The sequence below is a fragment of the Lepisma saccharinum genome, chromosome 10, assembly GCF_977018435.1.
Source record: "Lepisma saccharinum chromosome 10, izLepSacc3.1, whole genome shotgun sequence".
Taxonomy (NCBI): Eukaryota; Metazoa; Arthropoda; class Insecta; order Zygentoma; family Lepismatidae; genus Lepisma; species Lepisma saccharinum.
The window spans coordinates 53,009,416-53,029,591 of record NC_139238.1 but is presented as its reverse complement, the minus strand read 5'-3'; the positions used below and the strand labels follow the sequence as shown (position 1 = coordinate 53,029,591).

The window sequence follows — 20,176 nt, the reverse complement described above, 5'->3', positions numbered from 1 at the left end:
ATCGACAAAAAATTGTCAAAATATGTCAAAAAGTGATATTCAATTGATAAAAAAAGAGGATACCTACAAAGTGTGGCGTTGAACCGGCCAATATACAGTACTCTTGTCTTGCTTTAAAAACTTCATCTTCATCGGCAAATTGGGCATTTCTTTCCCTTACAGAATATTCCCGCATAATTTCTATTTTCAACGTACGTATTGGTATTTTCCATAATGATTCTCACAGTGAAAACGGCCGCGGTGGCTCAGTCGGTAACGCGTCTGACTACCATGCTAAAGGTCCCGGGTTCGATCCCCGGCCGGTTCAAATCCGGGAACTTTTCTAACGATGCAAGCGGCCCCGGCGCCCACCCAGCGTCGAATAACATGGGTACCAGGGGGAAACCCTGGGGGGTAAAGGCGGTCAGGGGCGTGATGCTGATCACATCATCCCCACTCACGACCGGATCAGGAAAGTGTGGGGAGTTACCCCCACACCCCCTATACGCCTTCATGGTGTGGTGCTATGCACAGGGGAGCACTTTACTTTCTTTTCTTTTACAGTGAAAATGATTCTCCATGAAAAGTGAAAATCCTTGATAGCAGATTTGGCATTTTTTGAAGTTGCAAGTGATCCAAAAAGACGTAAAACAATGTCCTTACTTCTTTCGTGAACATTCGAACATGAGCAGGGAGCTTCTATCCATCGAGTTATTTTGTCTTTTCCCAGGAAATAGGTTTCATCTTCTTCCGGGATACATCATCGTCATTTGTCTTAGAAATAGTATATTGTTCTCACTCAGTAACATGATCTGATTTAGAGTCAATTATTCATCTTGAAGCACTTCAGATGAACTAGGTTCGAAATGTCCTCCAACAGTCACCGTATACGCTCCTGCTGTCTTTCTTTGAACGATTTATTAGAAAAATTAAACATTCACTTTAAAATACGGCCACACAACACAGATCAAGTAAAAACTGTTAAAATATTTCACTCACGATGCACAGTAAGCGAAAGTTCTAAGAAAAATGAACAACAAAAATCACATACGTAACAAGGCACGTGGGGGTAAATTGACCCCCATCAACTTTGGAACAGCTTCATCTTTCTTCAATTACACACACAATGAAGGAAATGACCTCGGCAGTTGTATCAGACTGTTTTAAGAAGGTACTAGATAAACTAGCACCGGGGAAACCAACAAGTGTCTTGGGCGTTAAGAAATACCTACCTGGGGGTCAAATTAACCCCAGCGCGCCGGTTGGAACTCGACCTATAGTTTAAAGTGGTATTCGTACGCACCTTCCCCTGGAGCGTCTCTTTATTGAATTTATTGATGAAAACATTTATTGGAGTTATTACGCATAACGTAATAAGTACATTTGTTTAGTGTTTGATTTAGTATTTTAAGTCCACTTTATGCACAGTAAGGCTAATCGGGACTGGACCTACAGTTTAAAGTGGTTTCCGAACTACTATGTGCCTCCACCGGGTATCGAACCCGGGATCCCTTGATTACAAGGCGACGACGCTACCACTGCGCCATCGAGGAGGCCTAATAAGTATATTGTACATACATTCACGTAGTAACGTAAGGTACATACATTTCGTGATTTAAGACAGTAGACATGATATATACATATAACTATACTAGTAATCAATTTATATCCTTGCACTTGTTTTATTTTTATATCTTCATTATTTTATATTGTATTGTATTGTATAACCTTATTGAATGTATTGTATTGCATAAATGTATCAGCTAATTTTAATATAATTATTATGAATGAGTACAATACCAGATTTATATAACGCTGTAATTGGTCATCTGCCTGTTGTTGTGCTCGATAAATAAATAAATATGATTTGGGGGGTTTGCATGACATGATTTTGAGGGGATGCGCCATTGGCACCATGGGCACCCCTGCCGGAATATCTTCGCAAGACATCTGCCAGAACAGATTTGGATGTGCTACGAAAATGACTAGCTCCATACCTATGTTCCGGACTCTTAAACCATGATGTAATTGTATATATCAAGCTTTTAACCATAATCATGTCAGTGTCGAAAATGAAGGGGGCGGCTACACCCACTTTGTGAAGCACTCTCTAAAGGCTCAAAAACTTATTTAATCTTTCCCATGATTGCAAAACACGAGTGACGTATAAAATGCTAGGAAGTGAATAGGATACAATTTTAATTGGAGCTACTTTATTTACTAACTTTTAATTTTTACACTAATAACAAGTTATGATCGTTGATGACATGGATGTGTACACTAATCCAGGTGCGGACAGCAAACTCCCGCAAACCTGAAACAGAAATGAACACATTATAATCTGAATCAAATAGTAGTTCCTCATTACATTACCATTGTTTTTATGGTAAGCTTCACAAAATGGCAATGATGATTTTACATAGTGAGATAAGAACATGCTCAAAAAGCATTAACACTTCAAGGAAGACTCCATGAATATAACCATTATGTGACAATCCCAGGCACCTATCATTATTTGCGGAAGAGAATGAAGCTCTTTAAGGGTACTATTTACTTTCAATGTGTGTTAAAGCTATTGGTAAATAAATGTCCAAGTGTTCTATGACTCTGATAAATTCACTAGAGACAATAATGTCACAAAGAAGAAAATGCACAAAATAGTAATGTAGAGAAAGCATTTTCTTCCCTTGGAATTTGTGAGCTTTCTACACTTTTGTTTAGAACATTTTGGAATTTGATGTGTCACAGTGTAATAACAAAGTTGATAAGTAATTTCTTTAAAACACATCTCACAGATAAATCGTCAAATATTGGAGTTCTAGTATTAGTCCCAAAAATAGCGAAACAAAATAAAATTTCTCATTACCGTTCCACAACTTAGTGCAGATTATAAATTACAGGTTGTCTATAAAATAACTTCGGTGTTTTAAACAACCATAGCGCGCAAATGGTATTAAGTAACTCAGGTTAGTTAATTACTTTGAAATCAGTAGCTCAGCAACTATTATTGACGCCGTTTAGAGTTTATTCCAACAACGGTTGAAGTGGCCGTGCCAATGGCGACGCCACAACAGAAGGTGTAGTGTGTGATATGGCTCGTATCAACTGGATCTGTAATTACTGTACAGCGTAACTTTCGACGCGAGTATGGTGGTGTTGCGCCTTCGGACAAAACCATTCGTCAATAACTTAAGGCGTTCGAAGAAACTAGAAGTGTTCTGAAACAGAAGTCGCTAGGTAGACCGCGTGTTTCTGAAGAGGACGTGGAAAGAATTTGCACTTCATACATACAAAGACCCAAAAAATACTTGACACGACGCAGTCTTCAGTTGGGGATACCAAGATCGACTGTTCATAAAGTGGTGCACAAGAGGCTTCGTCTAACAACTTAAAAGGTACAACTTTTGCATGAAATTAAGCCTACAGACAAGACCAAGAGATCACAGTTTGCGGTTTATATGTTGAACAAGATTGAAGAAAACAATGATTTTCTAAACAATGTTATTTTTGCCGATGAGGTCTCTTTTCATGTCAGTGGAAATGTTAACCGACACAATTGTCGCATTTGGAGCTCAAAGCCGCCTCATAAGTTCATTGAGCATCAACGTGACCCGCAAAAGTTGAATGTTTGGTGCGGTCTTATGCATGACCGTGTTATTGGACCCTTCATTTTTGCCGAAAGAACCGTCAATGGTGATGTGTACTGTGACATGCTAGAGCTCTATCTTTTTCCTCAGTTGGGTGATATTGAAGCGGAGAAGGGGCCCGTCTACTATCAGCAAGATGGAGCTCCGCCCCACTTCAGCTTGCGTGTGCGAGAAGCACTCAACAATCGATTCGGCGACAGGTGGATTGGAAGGAAAAGGTCTATTCCATGGCCTCGAAGAAATCCGGACCTTACTCCCTTAGACTTTTTCCTATGGTAATATGTGAATAGCATGGTTTATGCGGAGAACATTCAACATGTCAACCATCTAAGGCAAAGAATTATCGCGTCTGTGGCAACCATCACCCCAGACATGCTGGTCAGGAAGTGGCAAGAAGTCAATTATCGTTTGAATGTATGTCGTGCTACAAACGGGGCACATATTGAAATTTACTAAATTATAAACAAAAGTTGATAGCATTACCTTCAAAAACATGTATTTACTTTTTCCTGAGTTTGCGTTTTTAATAAATTATTTAGCTTCAAAAACCCGGAGTTCTTTTATAGACACCCTGTATTTTCCCAATATATTATCCAACGTCTGGCTCTCTGTCCTGTCAAATTAGTAGGAAATATGCTATATAGAATACCTTCAGTTTGAACTGCAACATTTAAATCATCAAGGGTCAGTTGTAAATACTGTCCTTGAGGCCGAAAAAAGCCTTCTCTAATAAAGACGATTTTATTGTTATTTTATCATTATCATTTTATTATCATCCTCATCATCAGTGATCCATAGGCGCTGACCAGCTTCATGTCTGAAACTGAGCCCTTCAAGAAGACTCAGGAAGTGTGTGAGAAAGTTGTAGATCCCAAAGTAGAAAAATGTGTTGGCATTTATAACACAACCCTTGTAGATAATACAGTGTTATTCGTGTTCAGGTAATTCGCAATTATGACGACACTTTTTGGACTATATCGTTTCCCGATGCATGTATTTTTATCTCCTATTATTTAATCACCAAAGATATATCCGAAAAGATGATGCTGTTATTGAGGGAGAGAAATGTATGTTTACGCAACAATCATCGAACAAATTTTAAATAATGTTTTCAAAACTACGCTCTTCATTACCCACATGGATATAGGGGAAATGTTGACAGTGCCGCGAGGAGCCATTAGAACTATGGAAAAAAAAGTGATCTTTGAAGTTTTTTTTGTATTTTCAGACAAATTTCATTAGGGATTGTATTGAAGCATAATCTGGCTCAGAGGTTCCTTCGTGACGAGAATTGTTGTCAGTATATTCATTTGCTTTGTTTTTTGTTATTAACGTCGCTTTTCTGATACTTCGTGTGATGCTATAATGAAATTGGCGAAGGGGCACTTACAAAGAACACCCACGACCAGACCACTCTCCCAGGGAGGTCGACTTATCACAGTGAGTGAGCGACCGGATAAGTAAGCGAGCGGTATTCGGGCTTCCTATATGTTGGGTTTATTGCAAGTAGACTGAAGTTGGAACTGTAAGACGTGCTACAGGATAATCCAGAGAACTGTTTGAATTCAGGTATGCAAATTTATTTCAAGTCGTCACATTTTGTCAAAAATAAATAAATGCCTTTTCCCAACCTTCCAAGCATGCTACTTTCAGAACTAGAGGGAACATAGCACATATTCAAGGAACCTTGATATGTGTGTTTGGTGAAGGGGGCTATGCTACTGATTTCGCTTTGAACAGTAACCAGTGAGAAATGGTGATATAACATTATCTTTAGATGTCAGTAAAATTCGATACATGGTAGGAGAATTTTTGCTACTTGCACTAATCGAATATTATATGTATAGACATACAGAGATAACAGAGGTAAATTATATAATTAGACATTGATATCCTATAGATAAACCATTGGGATTAAAGCTGAATTTTACCTGTCGATTTTACAGAAATAGTCAAGGTAAGCATTGATGTCTTTGCTGAAGGCCCTCATGGCGCAGTGCTCCAGGTGCTTGCATTGACCTGTGTATCCGGTTGGTCCAGAGCAATCAAACAATCCAACGTTCCGCTGCAGAAGCAAATTAAATGGCAGGTTACATATGATATTAAGGAAAATAGTAATATATATTGAGACTTGCACCACGTTACAACAAATTAGTCGGATTGTGATATTTTCATAAAACAAACCGCTCTAGAAGTTCTATCAAGAAGATTTTGCAGGAGGATATTGACAGTATAATGATTCAACTTCCATAATAAACTTTAATCACGAAATACAGCGTGATATGTTCTCACATCGTGCAGGTTGAAACTTTCAAATTTTCAAAGTTGACATATTATTTTTTTCTCTCAGTAGTGTATCGCATTTGAAATGGCAATATCTTTGGATGCATAACAAAGAAAAATATCCAGATATTTATTTATAGTGAACCTTGCACGTTTCGCAGTTGGCAATTCAGTAGTTGTCATCAATGAAAGAACTTTCCAAGTACTTTATATGGGTTTGCTAATGAGGTAAATAATTTGCATGGTGATAACATAAATGCGATATTCTGGTTCGCCAATACACCCATTTAGACATTTCGTGCAACTTTGTTGTTCTTCGCTAACGTGACAGTTGGTACACAATTATCCAGATTTGTTTTCTGTTCTACCTGCTTCAATTGTATGTTATATGTTAACCTTCGCCTTATATTGGCGACACACCGTCAAAAATAATTTAATCAAGGATGCCTCAAACCCCATCTCCTCCTCTTCAGAAGCTCACGATCTTCCTAGGTCTCTTCTTATGGCATAATGGCAAAGTAATCGATCTGTACTGTAATCACGGGTCCCTGTTTCATGTACGGTGGAGATACATAGTTATTCAGATCGCATTATGATTAGCCTATATTTGCATCAAGTGGACTTAAAAGATCATACCCTATACATTTACGTGTCGTTTAAATTTTGAACTGTTTCGCTTACCAAGGAAATAATGAAAGCTTCGAAAGGTTACAATGTATTAAATGGGAATGAATAATTAGCAAAGCTACTTGCACTCAGATTAAGGTCGGACCTGCTAAAAATGGTGCTATTTTCCTGGGTAACGTTGCAGCCAGTCATGTGTTAACTACAGAGGGATGAATCTGTTCTGCGAATACTTGACCTTATAACCGAAAATGATCCGCCACAGTAACTTTCTGAATTCGTTTGAGGACTTGAAGAAGAGCTCCCCGCATTTACCTTGTTCAGGCCAATTTGCAGCTCCTCGTCGGCACCTCCTACGCCAACTGGAAGTGAGATGAAATTTTCCTCGGGAAGCCAAGTGATTTCATTCAGGGATACTAGCTCTGAAAAGTAGAAATTAAATATAACTGTAAATGGAGATATGGCGTGAAACTAGTAATGAAATTTGGCTGTATAAAATAAAATAAAACCATCAATCAGTCATAACGGGCTATGCTCCCAACTACAAGTAAAACGGGAATAGAGGATGTCACACGTATTTACAATCAGAGCAATAAAGAGCTTCTAATAGCAGGAGCGTTAGAAGTCCCTAATGGAAGATGAAACACTAGCAAACACTAATTCAAACGGGCCAACATTGTGCTCATTAACAAAACTGGAGATAAAAAATGTGTAAAATCCTATAGACCATCTCACTTCTATCCCCACTATCAATTATTTGTGAAAAAATCATTAAAAACAGGTTACTTCAGTTTGCGTCACCATATATCAACACAGCACAACATGGTTTTCTTCCAGGCAGCTCTTGCCTAACAAACCTTTTTGTCTTACTTTCGCATGCTGCCAGAGCTATTGATAATAACTCCCAAATTGACACTATATATTTGGACATTTCGAAAGCCTTTGACAAAATTAATCATAAATTTCTTCTTCATAAATTATCATCCAGATTTAACATCCATGGCAAATTTCTTTCTTTACTCCAGGACTACCTCCATGAGCGTGAACAACGTGTTGTTCTTTCAGGTACCTCTTCTAACTTTCTTCCCGTTTTGTCTGGAGTTCCCCAGGGGACTGTCTTAGGGCCGCTCCTATTCCTTCTGTACTTCCCTGAAAAACTGTCCTCCCTCCCTATTAATATATTTTTGTTTGCGGATGACTGTAAACTCTTTAAGGAGATCTCATCGCATCATGACATGATGATTCTTCAAAATGCTCTCACAGAACTTGTTAAGTGGTGTCGTCAGTGGCATTTAGAACTAAACTCTCAGAAATGCTCTTTCCTTACTTATTCCCTAAAAAAGAACAAAGTGGTGTCTACTTATACTATTCAAAACAATCCAATCCAAAACGTTTCCACGCAAAAGGACCTAGGTATTATCATGGATGAAAAACTCACTTTTAATTATCATATTATTGCTACCACTAAAAAAGCCATGCGCCTTCTCGGTCTTCTATACAGATTTAGCGAAATTCAAAACCCATCATCTCTTGCTTTATTCTTTAAATCTTTCATCTCGCCCATCCTTGAATACTGTTCCCCAATTTGGGCAATGGCCTCAAAAACCAATCTCACCAAAATAGATTCTGTTCTCAGTTTCTTTCTTGCAATTGTTCGCCACAGAATACCTTCCTTTCGACATGTATCCAAATCAGACACCATGGCTGCTCTGAATATTCACACTCCATCCTTTCGTCGTGATCGAGCTGACATGAAATTTTTATACAAGATAATAAATGGCAAAATCAGAACAGATCTCCTAATCAGTGAATTCACGTTTAGGGTACCCCAAAAGCTAACGCGAAACCTGCAACTCTTCCACAACCCAACCACTAGGCTATCCCCTCTACAGCGCTCCTTGTTTTACAGGCTCCCAGAAATCTACAACAAACTTCCCCTGAATGTAGATATTTTTCTTCCAGAACGAAATTTTTGTATATTACTGACGAAGAACATGTAAATCTATCCCATCTTGTTATTGTTTTTATCTTTTGTTATTTTTTATTTCTACTTTATGTTGTTTCAGTGTAAAATGGCCAAATAAGACTGTATCTGAAACTGTGAGTAAATAAATAAATAAATAAAGAAGAATCCAGTTTGTTAGAGTTTCAATCGTAAACAAATTATGTACATATTGTAAAAACAAACAAGGTTTTACAACATAGAAACTTCATATACAAGTATATAATACTAAGAGTAAAAATTCGTGTTTTACTTGTGCAAGTTTTTTGCATATTTAGATTAATCGCAATCTTCAAGTTGAATAAGTATTTGCTGAAATTGATGACGTAACACTCACAGAAAAACTAATATCTAAGCTCGGTCTCCTCCAACCCTGAGTCTTCGGTGCCAATCAACGAGAATAAATTAGCCTTCTCTGGTTCGTTACACTTTTTGACACAAGATGTAGTGCAGGTGTATCCCCGTGCCAAGCTGGTGCAAGGAAACCGCATTCAACGAAGTAGGCGAATATCGGTGTTCAAGTCCAAGAAATTCAACAAAAGCCTGTTAGCTGATTTCATCGTTAACTTGATTGTTTAGCACATACCACGTGACTATACACCATATTGTACGCCGCTCTAGACAGGCACGTATCCAGGAATTCCTTTCGGGGGGAGGGTGGCTTAACACATTTTTTTAAAAGGGTTATAGATATAACTTCCCATTTGTATGCTTAAGGCCAGTGGTGGCACTTTGGTTCCAAAACGGGCTGGGGGGGAAGGGGCTGCAAGGAAAGTTAAGTTTATCTTGGTAGAGAAGGCTTAGCATTAAGAGGCCATAGTATGGAGGCAAAAAAATGGGGAAGCAACTATCTCCAAAATCGTCGCCACTGTTTAAGGCTGCCAAATTATTCAGAACGTGAAATCGGAACATTTTTTACCACTCAACTCCACTGTTTCCATGCCTTAACATTGTGTGCTGGAACCATCTCAGTATCTGTGTTTGTCCATTTCTTCTCATCAGGCATCGAAACATCTGTGGCGTCTTTAAGTGTTTTTACCAAGCTGTTACACACGCACGGGATGGACAATCCACTCGACAACGCGAGATTCAAACTGTGGGCTGCGAACTGGACGCAGAAAGTTCCCGAATATTTTTCTCTGATCCGAGCCTGAACACCAGTTATGTGTCTTGTCCTCCCATGTTTGCAGCTCTTATAAAAGCCGAAAACCACCAAATTGTTCACATTTAGGCCTAAGCACTCGCAAGTGTTCAAAATTGTCTGTCACAACTTAAAGCTTCCGCAGTCTTTTTCATATATAGCCACGAAACAAAGGAAGTCTTCTAGAATACAGCTGGAACGCGAAACAATTAATGCACAGTGAAAACCCTTCTGTTCCCAACACATCTAATGTTTCTTCTCCCAATATGATCAAATGCTTTACTCATTTATCTGTAGTAACGTGCCCAAGGGAGGGTTGGTGGGGTCATAATCCCATTTGATCCAGTATTCTTTCCAAAAGAACGTCAAAGACAGGAAAAGATAGCAAAATGGGGACTGACCACCAAAAATAGTATGCGTAACCCCTCTCCCTTTCGAAAATCCTGGACACGCCACTGTTTATCTCGGACACATTTTCAAAAATCAACTCACCAGAAGTTTTTTATCATTTCGTATTGGAGACTAAAGTAAAGCACCTTGTACACGATCAAATAAATCATGAACAAGTTCTTGAATTGGACGCATAAAAGGAAATGATGTCAGAGACAATGTAATTTTTCTCATTGGATCCAAGGTTCGGTCAAATATTTTCTATTTAGGAATGGTTCTATTTATATTTATATCCTCATTACATTCTAGAACGTTTCGCATATAAACGATTTATAAATATTGCCAGTAGTTCGACTCCTCTTATTCAAGAACATTTCCTCTCGGGCCTTCCAGAGATTAAAAATTACAACGAATCGCCCTACGTGTGGCGATTCCTTTGCTGTGCAGCTTCCAAGTTGCTCAAGTTTGCTGCAACAACACTGAAAGCTCAAGAAATGTTTACATGCAATATTATCAAGAACAGGGATATTTAACATTCTCCGTCTTGGCTTCAAAAGTATTTATCTCCTTAAATTATCGTAACATTATTCAAGAAGACAAAAAACTAATTCTATGTAGTGTAAAATAAAAAAAAATCCCTAGGGGGGCTAGAGCCACCTGATCCCCACCTTGGATAAGCGATAGTAACAATAACAGGGTTATAGATCATTCTCCGTCTGTTCTCGATAATTATTTCTATCAAATTATCATCACATTATTCAAAATGCCAAAATCCTAATTTTGTCTAATGTAAACAGAAAAAAATCCTGAAGGTGGGGTGAGATGCTCGAGCCCTCTGATTCCCACCTTGGATACGCGCTATTAACAATAACAGGGTTATGGAACATTCCCCGTATTGCCTCGATAATTATTTCTCCTTAAATCATCGTCACATTTTTCAAGAAGACAAGAACCTAATTTTATCTTGTGTAAACTGAAAAAAATCCTGGAGGGGGAGGCTCGAGCTCCCTGATGCCCACCTTGGATACGCGCTAGTAACAATAACAGGGTTACAGAACATTCTCCGTCTTTTCTCGATTATTATTTCTCTCAAATTTTCATCACATTATTCAAGAAGCCTAAGTCCTAATTTAATCTAGTGTAAACAGAAACATTTTCTGAAGGTGTATGTGGGGGGAGGGGGGCCTCGAGCCCCTGATTCCCACCTTGGATACGCGCTATTAACAATAACAGGGTTACAGAACATTCTCCGTATTGCCTCCATAATTATTTCTCTTTATATTATCGTCACATTATCTTATTTCACACCACAAGAAACAAAGAACCTCATGTTATCTAGTGTAAACCGAAAACTTTCGGGAGGGGGGGGGGGTGGCTCGAGCCCTGGCTCTAGAAAGTAGTTCAAACGCTGCAGACACCAATACACTATGTGACACCAAATCAACGATGTAGAAGGCTCGGTGTAGCACTTTGTAACCAACTAGATGCGTGACTGTAAAGAGAGTCAAAAAGTGCAGCGAACTAGGGCTATTACATCATAGTTTGAATTTATCATGTTTCACCCAATAAAGGTATTGTAAGGGGATGTGGAAGCATACTGCAAAACAATTGCATAATATTTAAACTTATGGATTCCGAAACTTATCCATGTAAGAAGAGGCATGCATTCATAAGTGATATATGCGCCAGGAATGTGTCTTGTGCAAAAATCCTCAACATTTTCTCTCATCTGGAGCTTATAGCTCCTCCAAGAAAAGTCCGACACATCTCGCACAGAGGCAAGAACTTCAATCAGTGGAAACTACTGGTAATAGATTAAAATTGTTCAATACAAATATTCTATGAATGAATATTTGATGATATTGTTATGGGCAAAGCACACGCTTCGTGGAAATGAAAAGGAAAATCAATGGTTAGTAAACGAAGTGGTGATATGAGACGATAATATGCACCTTCTTCTATACAGGACCCTGTCCCTTGTTTGAGAGTGGAAGAGGAGAAGCGTGACAGAGTGACTACAATATGCAATATAAATTTTAGCTCTGTAATGTAGGCATGTCTACAAAGTTCCTACACCATTGAAAAGAATGAATGAAAACAAATTCTTCGTGTGCTTTGCTTACCAGCGCTGATCACATTCATGGAACGAATGATATGAGAAATTGTTTTTTAGATTTTCGTGGAAGAAAAGTCTTACGCTGACGAGATAATTTCTTGTTTCAACATGTTTCTATTTTTCTGCCTAAGACTTACATGTAAATACATGTAAATGTATACATCGATATGTAATTTCTCTCGGAAAACAACGTACTTCCTTCAATTTATATGTTCAACATATTTGAATACAAGTGGCCAAGTAGACAAAAAAAATAGAGGGTTCCGTAAATTCCATCTTAAGAAAACTATACAAATAAACAGATGAATTGCTAACCGAAATCGAACTAAAATGAGTAACTTATATATTTTTAAATTCAGAATCAATTAAGAAGAAACGAAGCAAGATAAACATTCAATTAGGTAAATAACGATAATAACCAAAAAATTATATTCAGTTTGATAAACTTATTGTAAGGAATTGTCATAAATTCTAACGTAAAAAAATCAAATGTGAGAAAAATTACATATTTTCCTGCACACATTGATGAATAAGAATTTCACTCAAGGGTTCCCCAAACGCAATTTATTGTTTGTAAAGTAATTTGTTTAAGCGATTCAAATAGAGCGACAAGAAGTTGCTATTAAATACTTCGATGTCTGATTTTAAGATAATTTAACATACATTAATTTGCTTTTATAATTACTTAAAAATGTATCCAGTAATGCAGGCCACATTACAGTAATTTTCCACAAAAGTAAAACGATCATGAGGAGTTTAAGTAAGACATAGAGAGTGGGAGATATAAATCAACTCGAGAAGTTAAACGAAATTGAAAATATTAATACTCACGCTGGTTTCTCGCCTTCCGACTGGTTGGGCGACTACGACCAGGTTGTTGATTCAGAAAAGCGTCACCACCATCACCTTCTCCTTGATTTGCGATTGCCTTTGATACTGCTATAGCTTGACCGCCCGATGGATATCCTGCAGGCTGCTTCCTTCGCATTGCCTTCGAGAAAGCGCCCGACACTGCCGTTGCTCCGTATCCTGGTCGTCTTTCGTATGGACGCTCCTCCTCTGCGGCAGCTAAGGCTGCTGCATTAGCCCTTGACCTCGAAGGTTGCTCCTCTGCAAGGGCGGCAGCGGCTGCTTTAGACGACTTTGGCGCTCGTTTGTATGGTCGATCGCCTGATACCGCATTTGCAAGTGCTATAGCCTGTGATCCAGCCACTGGCCCTCGGTAAGAACCACCTTCTTCTTGTGCAGCAGCCAATGAGGCAGCATTTGCACTCTGCTTACCACGTGGTCGTGATATCCTCCTTGGTTCCTCGTTCTCTTCACCTGATGCTGCAGCGGCAGCGGCAGCGGCTGCGGCAGAATTTTCATTTTGCTTACCGCGAGGTCGTAAACCTCTGTTTGGTTCATCTTCTTCGCCGGAAGCTGCTGCTGCAGCGGCGGCAGCAGAAGCAGCAGACTCTGGTCTCCTTCTTGCTTTCCTCTCATATGGTTCCTCTGCTGCTATTGCTAAGGATTGTGCAACGGCAGAACCTCTAGGCACATGAAGAGGTTTTGATCTTGCACGTGAATCCTTGAATCTAGATGGTCTCTCATATGAATTGTCTTCTGCTTCTGCCTTTGATAATGCATTGGCTGATCCCTTGGGTCTTCTACGATGTGCTGAACCAATCTCATCTTCATCGTCTTGTGCTGTGGCTGCTGCTGCTGCGGCAGCGGCTGCTGCTGACTTAGGCCTTTGGTGGGGAATCTCATCGTCGTCGGAAGCAGTTGCAAGTGATGATGCTAGGGCTTTAGATCTAGACGGTCTCTCATATGAATTGTCTTCTGCTTCTGCCTTTGATAACGCATTGGCGGAACCCTTGGGTTTTCTACGCTGGGGTGTACCCATATCATCTTCATCGTCTTGTGCGGCGGCTGCTGCTGCTGCGGCAGCGGCTGCTGCTGACTTACGCCTGGAGCGGGGAATTTCATCATCGTCTGTAGCAGTTGCAAGTGATGATGCTAGAGCCTTGGATCTAGATGGACTCTCATATGAATTGTCTTCTGCTTCTGCCTTCGATAATGCATTGGCGGATCCCTTGGGTCTTCTACGACGTGGTGAACCGATCTCATCTTCATTGTCTTGTGCGGCGGCTGCTGCTGCTGCGGCAGCACCTGATGGTGACTTAGGCCTTGGGCGTTGAATCTCTTCGTCGTCGGTAGCAGTCGCAAGTGATGATGCTAGGGCTTTAGATCTAGACGATCTCTCATATGAATTGTCTTCTGCTTCTGCCTTTGATAATGCACTGGCTGATCCCTTGGATCTTCTGCGTTGGGGTGTACCCATATCATCTTCATCGTCTTCTGCGGCGGCTGCTGCTGCTGCGGCAGCGGCAGCGGCTGCTGCTGACTTAGGCCTGGAACGGGGAATCTCGTCGTCGTCGGTAGCAGTTGCAAGTGATGATGCTAGGGCTTTAGATCTAGACGGTCTCTCATATGATTTGTCTTCTGCTTCTGCCTTTGATAATGCAGTGGCTGATCCCTTGGGTCTTCTACGATGTGGTGAACCGATCTCATCTTCATCGTCTTGTGCGGCTGCTGCTGCGGCAGCGGCTGCTGCTGATTTAGGCCTGGAACGGGGAATCTCTTCGTCGTCGGTTGCAGTTGCAAGTGATGATGCTAGGGCTTTAGATCTAGACGGTCTCTCATATGAATTGTCTTCTGCTTCTGCCTTTGATAATGCATTGGCTGATCCCTTGGGTCTTCTACGACGTGGTGAACCAATCTCATCTTCATCGTCTTCTGCGGCGGCTGCTGCTGCTGCGGCGGCTGCTGCTGCTGCGGCAGCGGCTGCTGCTGACTTAGGCCTGGAGCGGGGAATCTCATCGTCGTCTGTAGCAGTTGCAAGTGATGATGCTAGTGCCTTGGATCTAGATGGACTCTCATATGAATTGTCTTCTGCTTCTGCCTTCGATAATGCATTGGCTGATCCCTTGGGTCTTCTACGACGTGGTGAACCGATCTCATTTTCATTGTCTTGTGCGGCGGCTGCTGCTGCTGCGGCAGCGGCTGCTGCTGACTTACGCCTTGGGCGGGGAATTTCTTCGTCGTCGGTAGCAGTCGCAAGTGATGATGCTAGGGCTATAGATCTAGACGGTCTCTCATATGAATTTTCTTCTCCTTCTGCCTTTGATAATGCACTGGCTGATCCCTTGGGTTTTCTGCGTTGGGGTGTACCCATATCATCTTCATCGTCTTGTGCGGCGGCTGCTGCTGCTGCGGCAGCGGCTGCTGTTGACTTACGCCTTGGGCGGGGAATTTCTTCGTCGTCGGTAGAAGTCGCAAGTGATGATGCTAGGGCTTTAGATCTAGACGGTCTCTCATATGAATTGTCTTCTGCTTCTGCCTTTGATAATGCACTGGCTGATCCCTTGGGTTTTCTGCGTTGGGGTGTACCCATATCATCTTCATCGTCTTGTGCGGCGGCTGCTGCTGCTGCGGCAGCGGCTGCTGCTGATTTAGGTCTGGAGCGGGGAATTTCTTCGTCGTCGGTAGCAGTTGCAAGTGATGATGCTAGGGTTTTAGATCTAGACGGTCTCTCATATGAATTGTCTTCCACTTCTGCCTTTGATAATGCAGTGGCTGATCCCTTGGGTCTTCTACGATGTGGTGAACCGATCTCGTCTTCATCGTCTTGTGCAGTGGCTGCTGCTGCTGCGGCAGCACCTGCTGCTGATTTAGGTCTTGGGCGGGGAATCTCTTCGTCGTCGGTAGCAGTTGCAAGTGATGATGCTATGGCTTTAGATCTAGACGGTCTCTCATATGAATTTTCTTCTGCTTCTGCTTTTGATAATGCAGTGGCTGTTCCCTTGGGTCTCCTACGTTGCAGTGTACCGATGTCATCTTCTTCATTCTGTACGGCTGCGGCTGCAGCAGCTGCTGCTGCTGCACTCTCCTTTTGTCTAGAGCGTCTCCTCTCTTCAGCTGCTGCTTTTGCTAGTGCTTTAGCTGATTGTTTAGATGGTATATTTCTATTCATATCGTCTCCTACAACAGCATTCGATATTGCCGTTGCTGTGCCTCCATCTGGTTGTCCAGCAGTCAATGCATTCGCTAGAGCTGCTGCTGATTCCCCCTGATCTTTTCCATATGGGCGATATGCAAGTCCTGAAGGTCCAAATGAGGGACCATTTTCGGGAGCGCGATATTTTCCGTACAAAGCGTTTCCATACTGCTGGCCTGTTGGTGTTAAGTAGCCCGACGGCCTAACTGGGTATCCAGGGTAACTGGGTATTGGAGGTCTGGGACCATACGGCATATTATGTCCACCTTGAGTGACTACAGCATTAGAGATTGCAATTGCTCCAGGATTTCCTCCATATTGGGGATTACCAAAGGCTCCAGCTTGTGTGTTTGATTGGGAACCTAGTTTAGGAGATCTTCCATGTCCACCAAGTATTGTAGATTTGGAACCTGCATTTGCAGTCAATCCTTGTCCACTCATGGGTTCGTAGGATTTTGGATATGCTTTTCCTTTTTGAAGCTTTGGTTGAAATTCTTCACTGCTATTTTCTTCTGAAGATTTAGTCATGCCATCTTCATCTTTCGGCACTTTTGGGTGATGTCGAGTCCTCTCTCGGATATCATCATCTTCGTATAATTTAGGTTTTTTGGGATTATAACGACATGGATCAAATGCATCGCCGGATGGATCTCTGTATTTAGTGACAGCAGGGAATGGGTCGCTTCCTTCCAATAGACTCTCAATTCCTTGAAGCTCTTCGTTCACCTTCTTTTGCATTGATCCTTCTGCTGCCGCACTTAGGCCTAGGAAACTTGTTCCATAAGGGCTGCGCTTACCGGACTCTGAAATGAAAATTCAGTATCACTTCAAGTTCGTATTCACACACATATTTCCAGAATTGCACAATATAAATATTCTGTATATTAATTTCATGATACTCAAATATATAACATATTTTTAAAATCTGAATCATACAAATATTATTAAAATTTGAAAGATTTAATTTTATACCACATAAATATATACTAGATTTTCTGCTTTTTTAAAACCTTCGACCCTTATGTTTTTCAAATTAACTTTATTATTTATACTTTTTTGACATTTACCAGTTTAGTATAGCATGGCCTAGCGAAATGCGAAAGGGGAATTTCCTCTCCCGCATTGTACAGAGGTTGATTAATGTTGAAGTTCAATAGCAATTCTGTGCAAGCAACTAACCTCACGATACGAATAAGTCTAAGCGGGTTCATATTGGACTGTCCTTGCCATTTCGACGAAAAAGTTGGACAACTGAGACAGAATAAAAAGGAATGTCGACGGCAAGTTCAAGATTCTGGATATATTAGACCATGATACCAATCTCCAAATAGAATATTTCTCAATAATTTAATTAAAAACAGGAAAACTTAATCTATATTTCTTATGTAATTCATAACACCCAATAGATATCTAATAGTTCCTTTGTTCTAATAGAGTTCTTATTTGGGGATATCTTAACGGTAGAAACAAAATATAATACGGAAATTAGCATTGATGTGAAAATTGATATTGGTATGAATTTTTGTAGAGTGTTTCAGGTTTTGATTGGTGAACTACTTGTACAAAATGAAAATAATGTAGAGGTTTTGTTATTATTTGAATGTCATAAACGTCAGTCTAGAATTTCAGCAGTGCGGAAGCTTCTTTCAACGTATATTTAATCAGAAACGAGTTGTACGTACATCTTCCACTTATAAAATGTGCTTAAAATATTGTCCATGTTGATATATGTACACTCGTTGACGTTTCTCCAACTTACACAAAACATTTCAGAAGTTGTGACGTGTAATAGCATCACAGAATTCTCAGATGGTCAATATCACAGATTTTTAGTGCATATGACATTTCCTTGAAATATTCTTAAAGGTGGAATCCTAAGGCGTTAGATCCGGTAAACGTGCATTTTAAAAAATTATCAATTTTGGGAAGATTATAGAAAAATGAGGGCTCAGGCATGTCATTCGTTTAACAATTTTCGTACTTAACCTTTAATCTCGTAGTATAGCATTGAAGTTACTAATATGGGCGAAAATACAGTATCAAACAAAATTTAAAAAAAACATATTTCTCGAGAAAATTGATTCTGAATCATTACATTTTCAATTTCAGAACGGAAGTTCTAGCTTTTTCATAAACGTTTGAATCTTCAAAAATCACCGCACGCGCTTAATTAAAAATGACCGCCAAATCTAAATGCAAGCCTGAAAAATTAATAATTGTCGATTTTGAACACTTGAAGGATATATACATAAGTTATTAAATTATTAATATTTCTACAAATGGTGATGCTTCAAGGGGTGATCGAAATGTTAGGGAATGACCATATTTCAAGTAGGTTCTCTCCACTACTCTCTCTCTCTCTCTCTCTCTCTCTCTTTCCACCTCTCTTTCTCATTCTGTCTAACTCTCCCATTCTCTTCAACCCTCTCTCTCCCTCTACCCTCTCTCTCTGTCTCTCACATACACATTAAGTGTTATCAATAATTAATATATTTCATGTCAACAGGTTTCCTGATCAGCAGCAATCGGAAACCGTGTTGCCAGTGTAATATATTTTACAACTAGAGATAAGAAATATGGAATATGGGTGACATTTTAGAAAAATTTATCCATGATTACACACACAAATATTGCCAAATCTGAAGGCACATCCTTCAGGTACAATAACCAAAAACTATGCAAAATTTTCAGAAATTTTGAGAAAACAATTTCTAAAACATACAAAATGTATTTCTTAAAAATTATTAACAAAGAATTCTCCACATAACAAGGAGTTGTACCAAAATGGAATTTCTAATAGTCTAGCTTAAATATTTTATAATGGCTACAAAATTCATTTCCAGCTATGCTTTTCCAATTTCTAAAAAGATAGACCTTAAAAAAAAATATTTTTTGCATTTTCATTTTAAATATTATTGTTGAAAAACAGTTTCATAAATACTTTTGCTAATGTGTATTTAGAAATACTTTTAACACGCTTTCAAATAACGAAAACCTTAAGTCTCTATCATTTTCGATTTTTGATTCGAAAATTGTAGTAATTTCCTCATTTAAAATATTTTACCAAATACCGTGTTTGTTTGTGAACATGCAATATTGTAACAAATCAACAGAAAATGAAAATAATTTATTTATGGACATTTCTTCAGCTCAATTTGTAATTCTAATGTGCACATTTATTACTAAAATGTATGATTTGAGATGAAATAACAAAATATATAACAAAATCAAAATCTTCGATGAGGTGTATTTGTAAGGAAAATAGTAATTTCCAAACTATTTTTTTGGATTTATGATAAAAACGTTCCGATATATATATATATATATATATATATATATATATATATATATATATACTATATATATATATATATATATATATATATATATATATATATATATATATATATATATATATATATATAGTTTCTGTTGCTATTTAGGGTTGAACAGATTGAAAATTTCTAATGCTTCCCTAATGTCCAACAAAATATAAAAGATGATACTACTGACTTACTTTTAGTTCGCAAATACGAGTGGAGTAGAGAGGAAACCCGTCCAAGGTTAATGCCCTCAGTTCCGCTTTTGTTTGCAACACTGCGTTGAATGTTGTATTCATAATAACGAACCAATGGCTTGCTTAAACAACGTTACTTTTAAGATTTACAGTTTGAAAACATAAGTTTAATGTAACAGATATATTAGACCGTGACGAAAAGTAATCACATATTTCAAAGTCTAAGAAAACACCAGAAAACATTCGCTAACTGAAGCAGTTTAACATTATCTTAAAAATCTCAGGTGCTTCTATTCTAACCCTGCATTGTACATTCATAGTGTAAACCTCTCACTTCTTTACTGGAAATTTATATTAGTGGTGAACATCGATTGTTATTTTACTTTCTAAACATAAGCGTTCGAAGGTGGGTAAAGGCTGCATGCTTCCTTCAGG

The 20,176-nt window shown here is 39.2% G+C and overlaps 1 protein-coding gene across 1 annotated transcript in view; it reads right to left on the bottom strand.

Annotated features, from left to right (window-relative positions):
- Positions 1 to 2,175: 2,175 nt before the first annotated feature.
- The window catches only part of LOC145993910 (uncharacterized), a 54,165-nt gene continuing 36,164 nt past the window's right edge, over positions 2,176 to 20,176 (bottom strand). Inside the window, exons 12-15 of the mRNA XM_083129822.1 lie at positions 13,014 to 17,027; positions 6,849 to 6,955; positions 5,558 to 5,691; positions 2,176 to 2,293 (exon numbers count right to left, since the gene is read on the bottom strand). Of these exons, the coding sequence (XP_082985948.1) occupies positions 2,260 to 2,293; positions 5,558 to 5,691; positions 6,849 to 6,955; positions 13,014 to 17,027 (4,289 nt within the window). The 3' untranslated portion in view covers positions 2,176 to 2,259. The remainder of the gene's footprint in view (positions 2,294 to 5,557; positions 5,692 to 6,848; positions 6,956 to 13,013; positions 17,028 to 20,176) is intronic.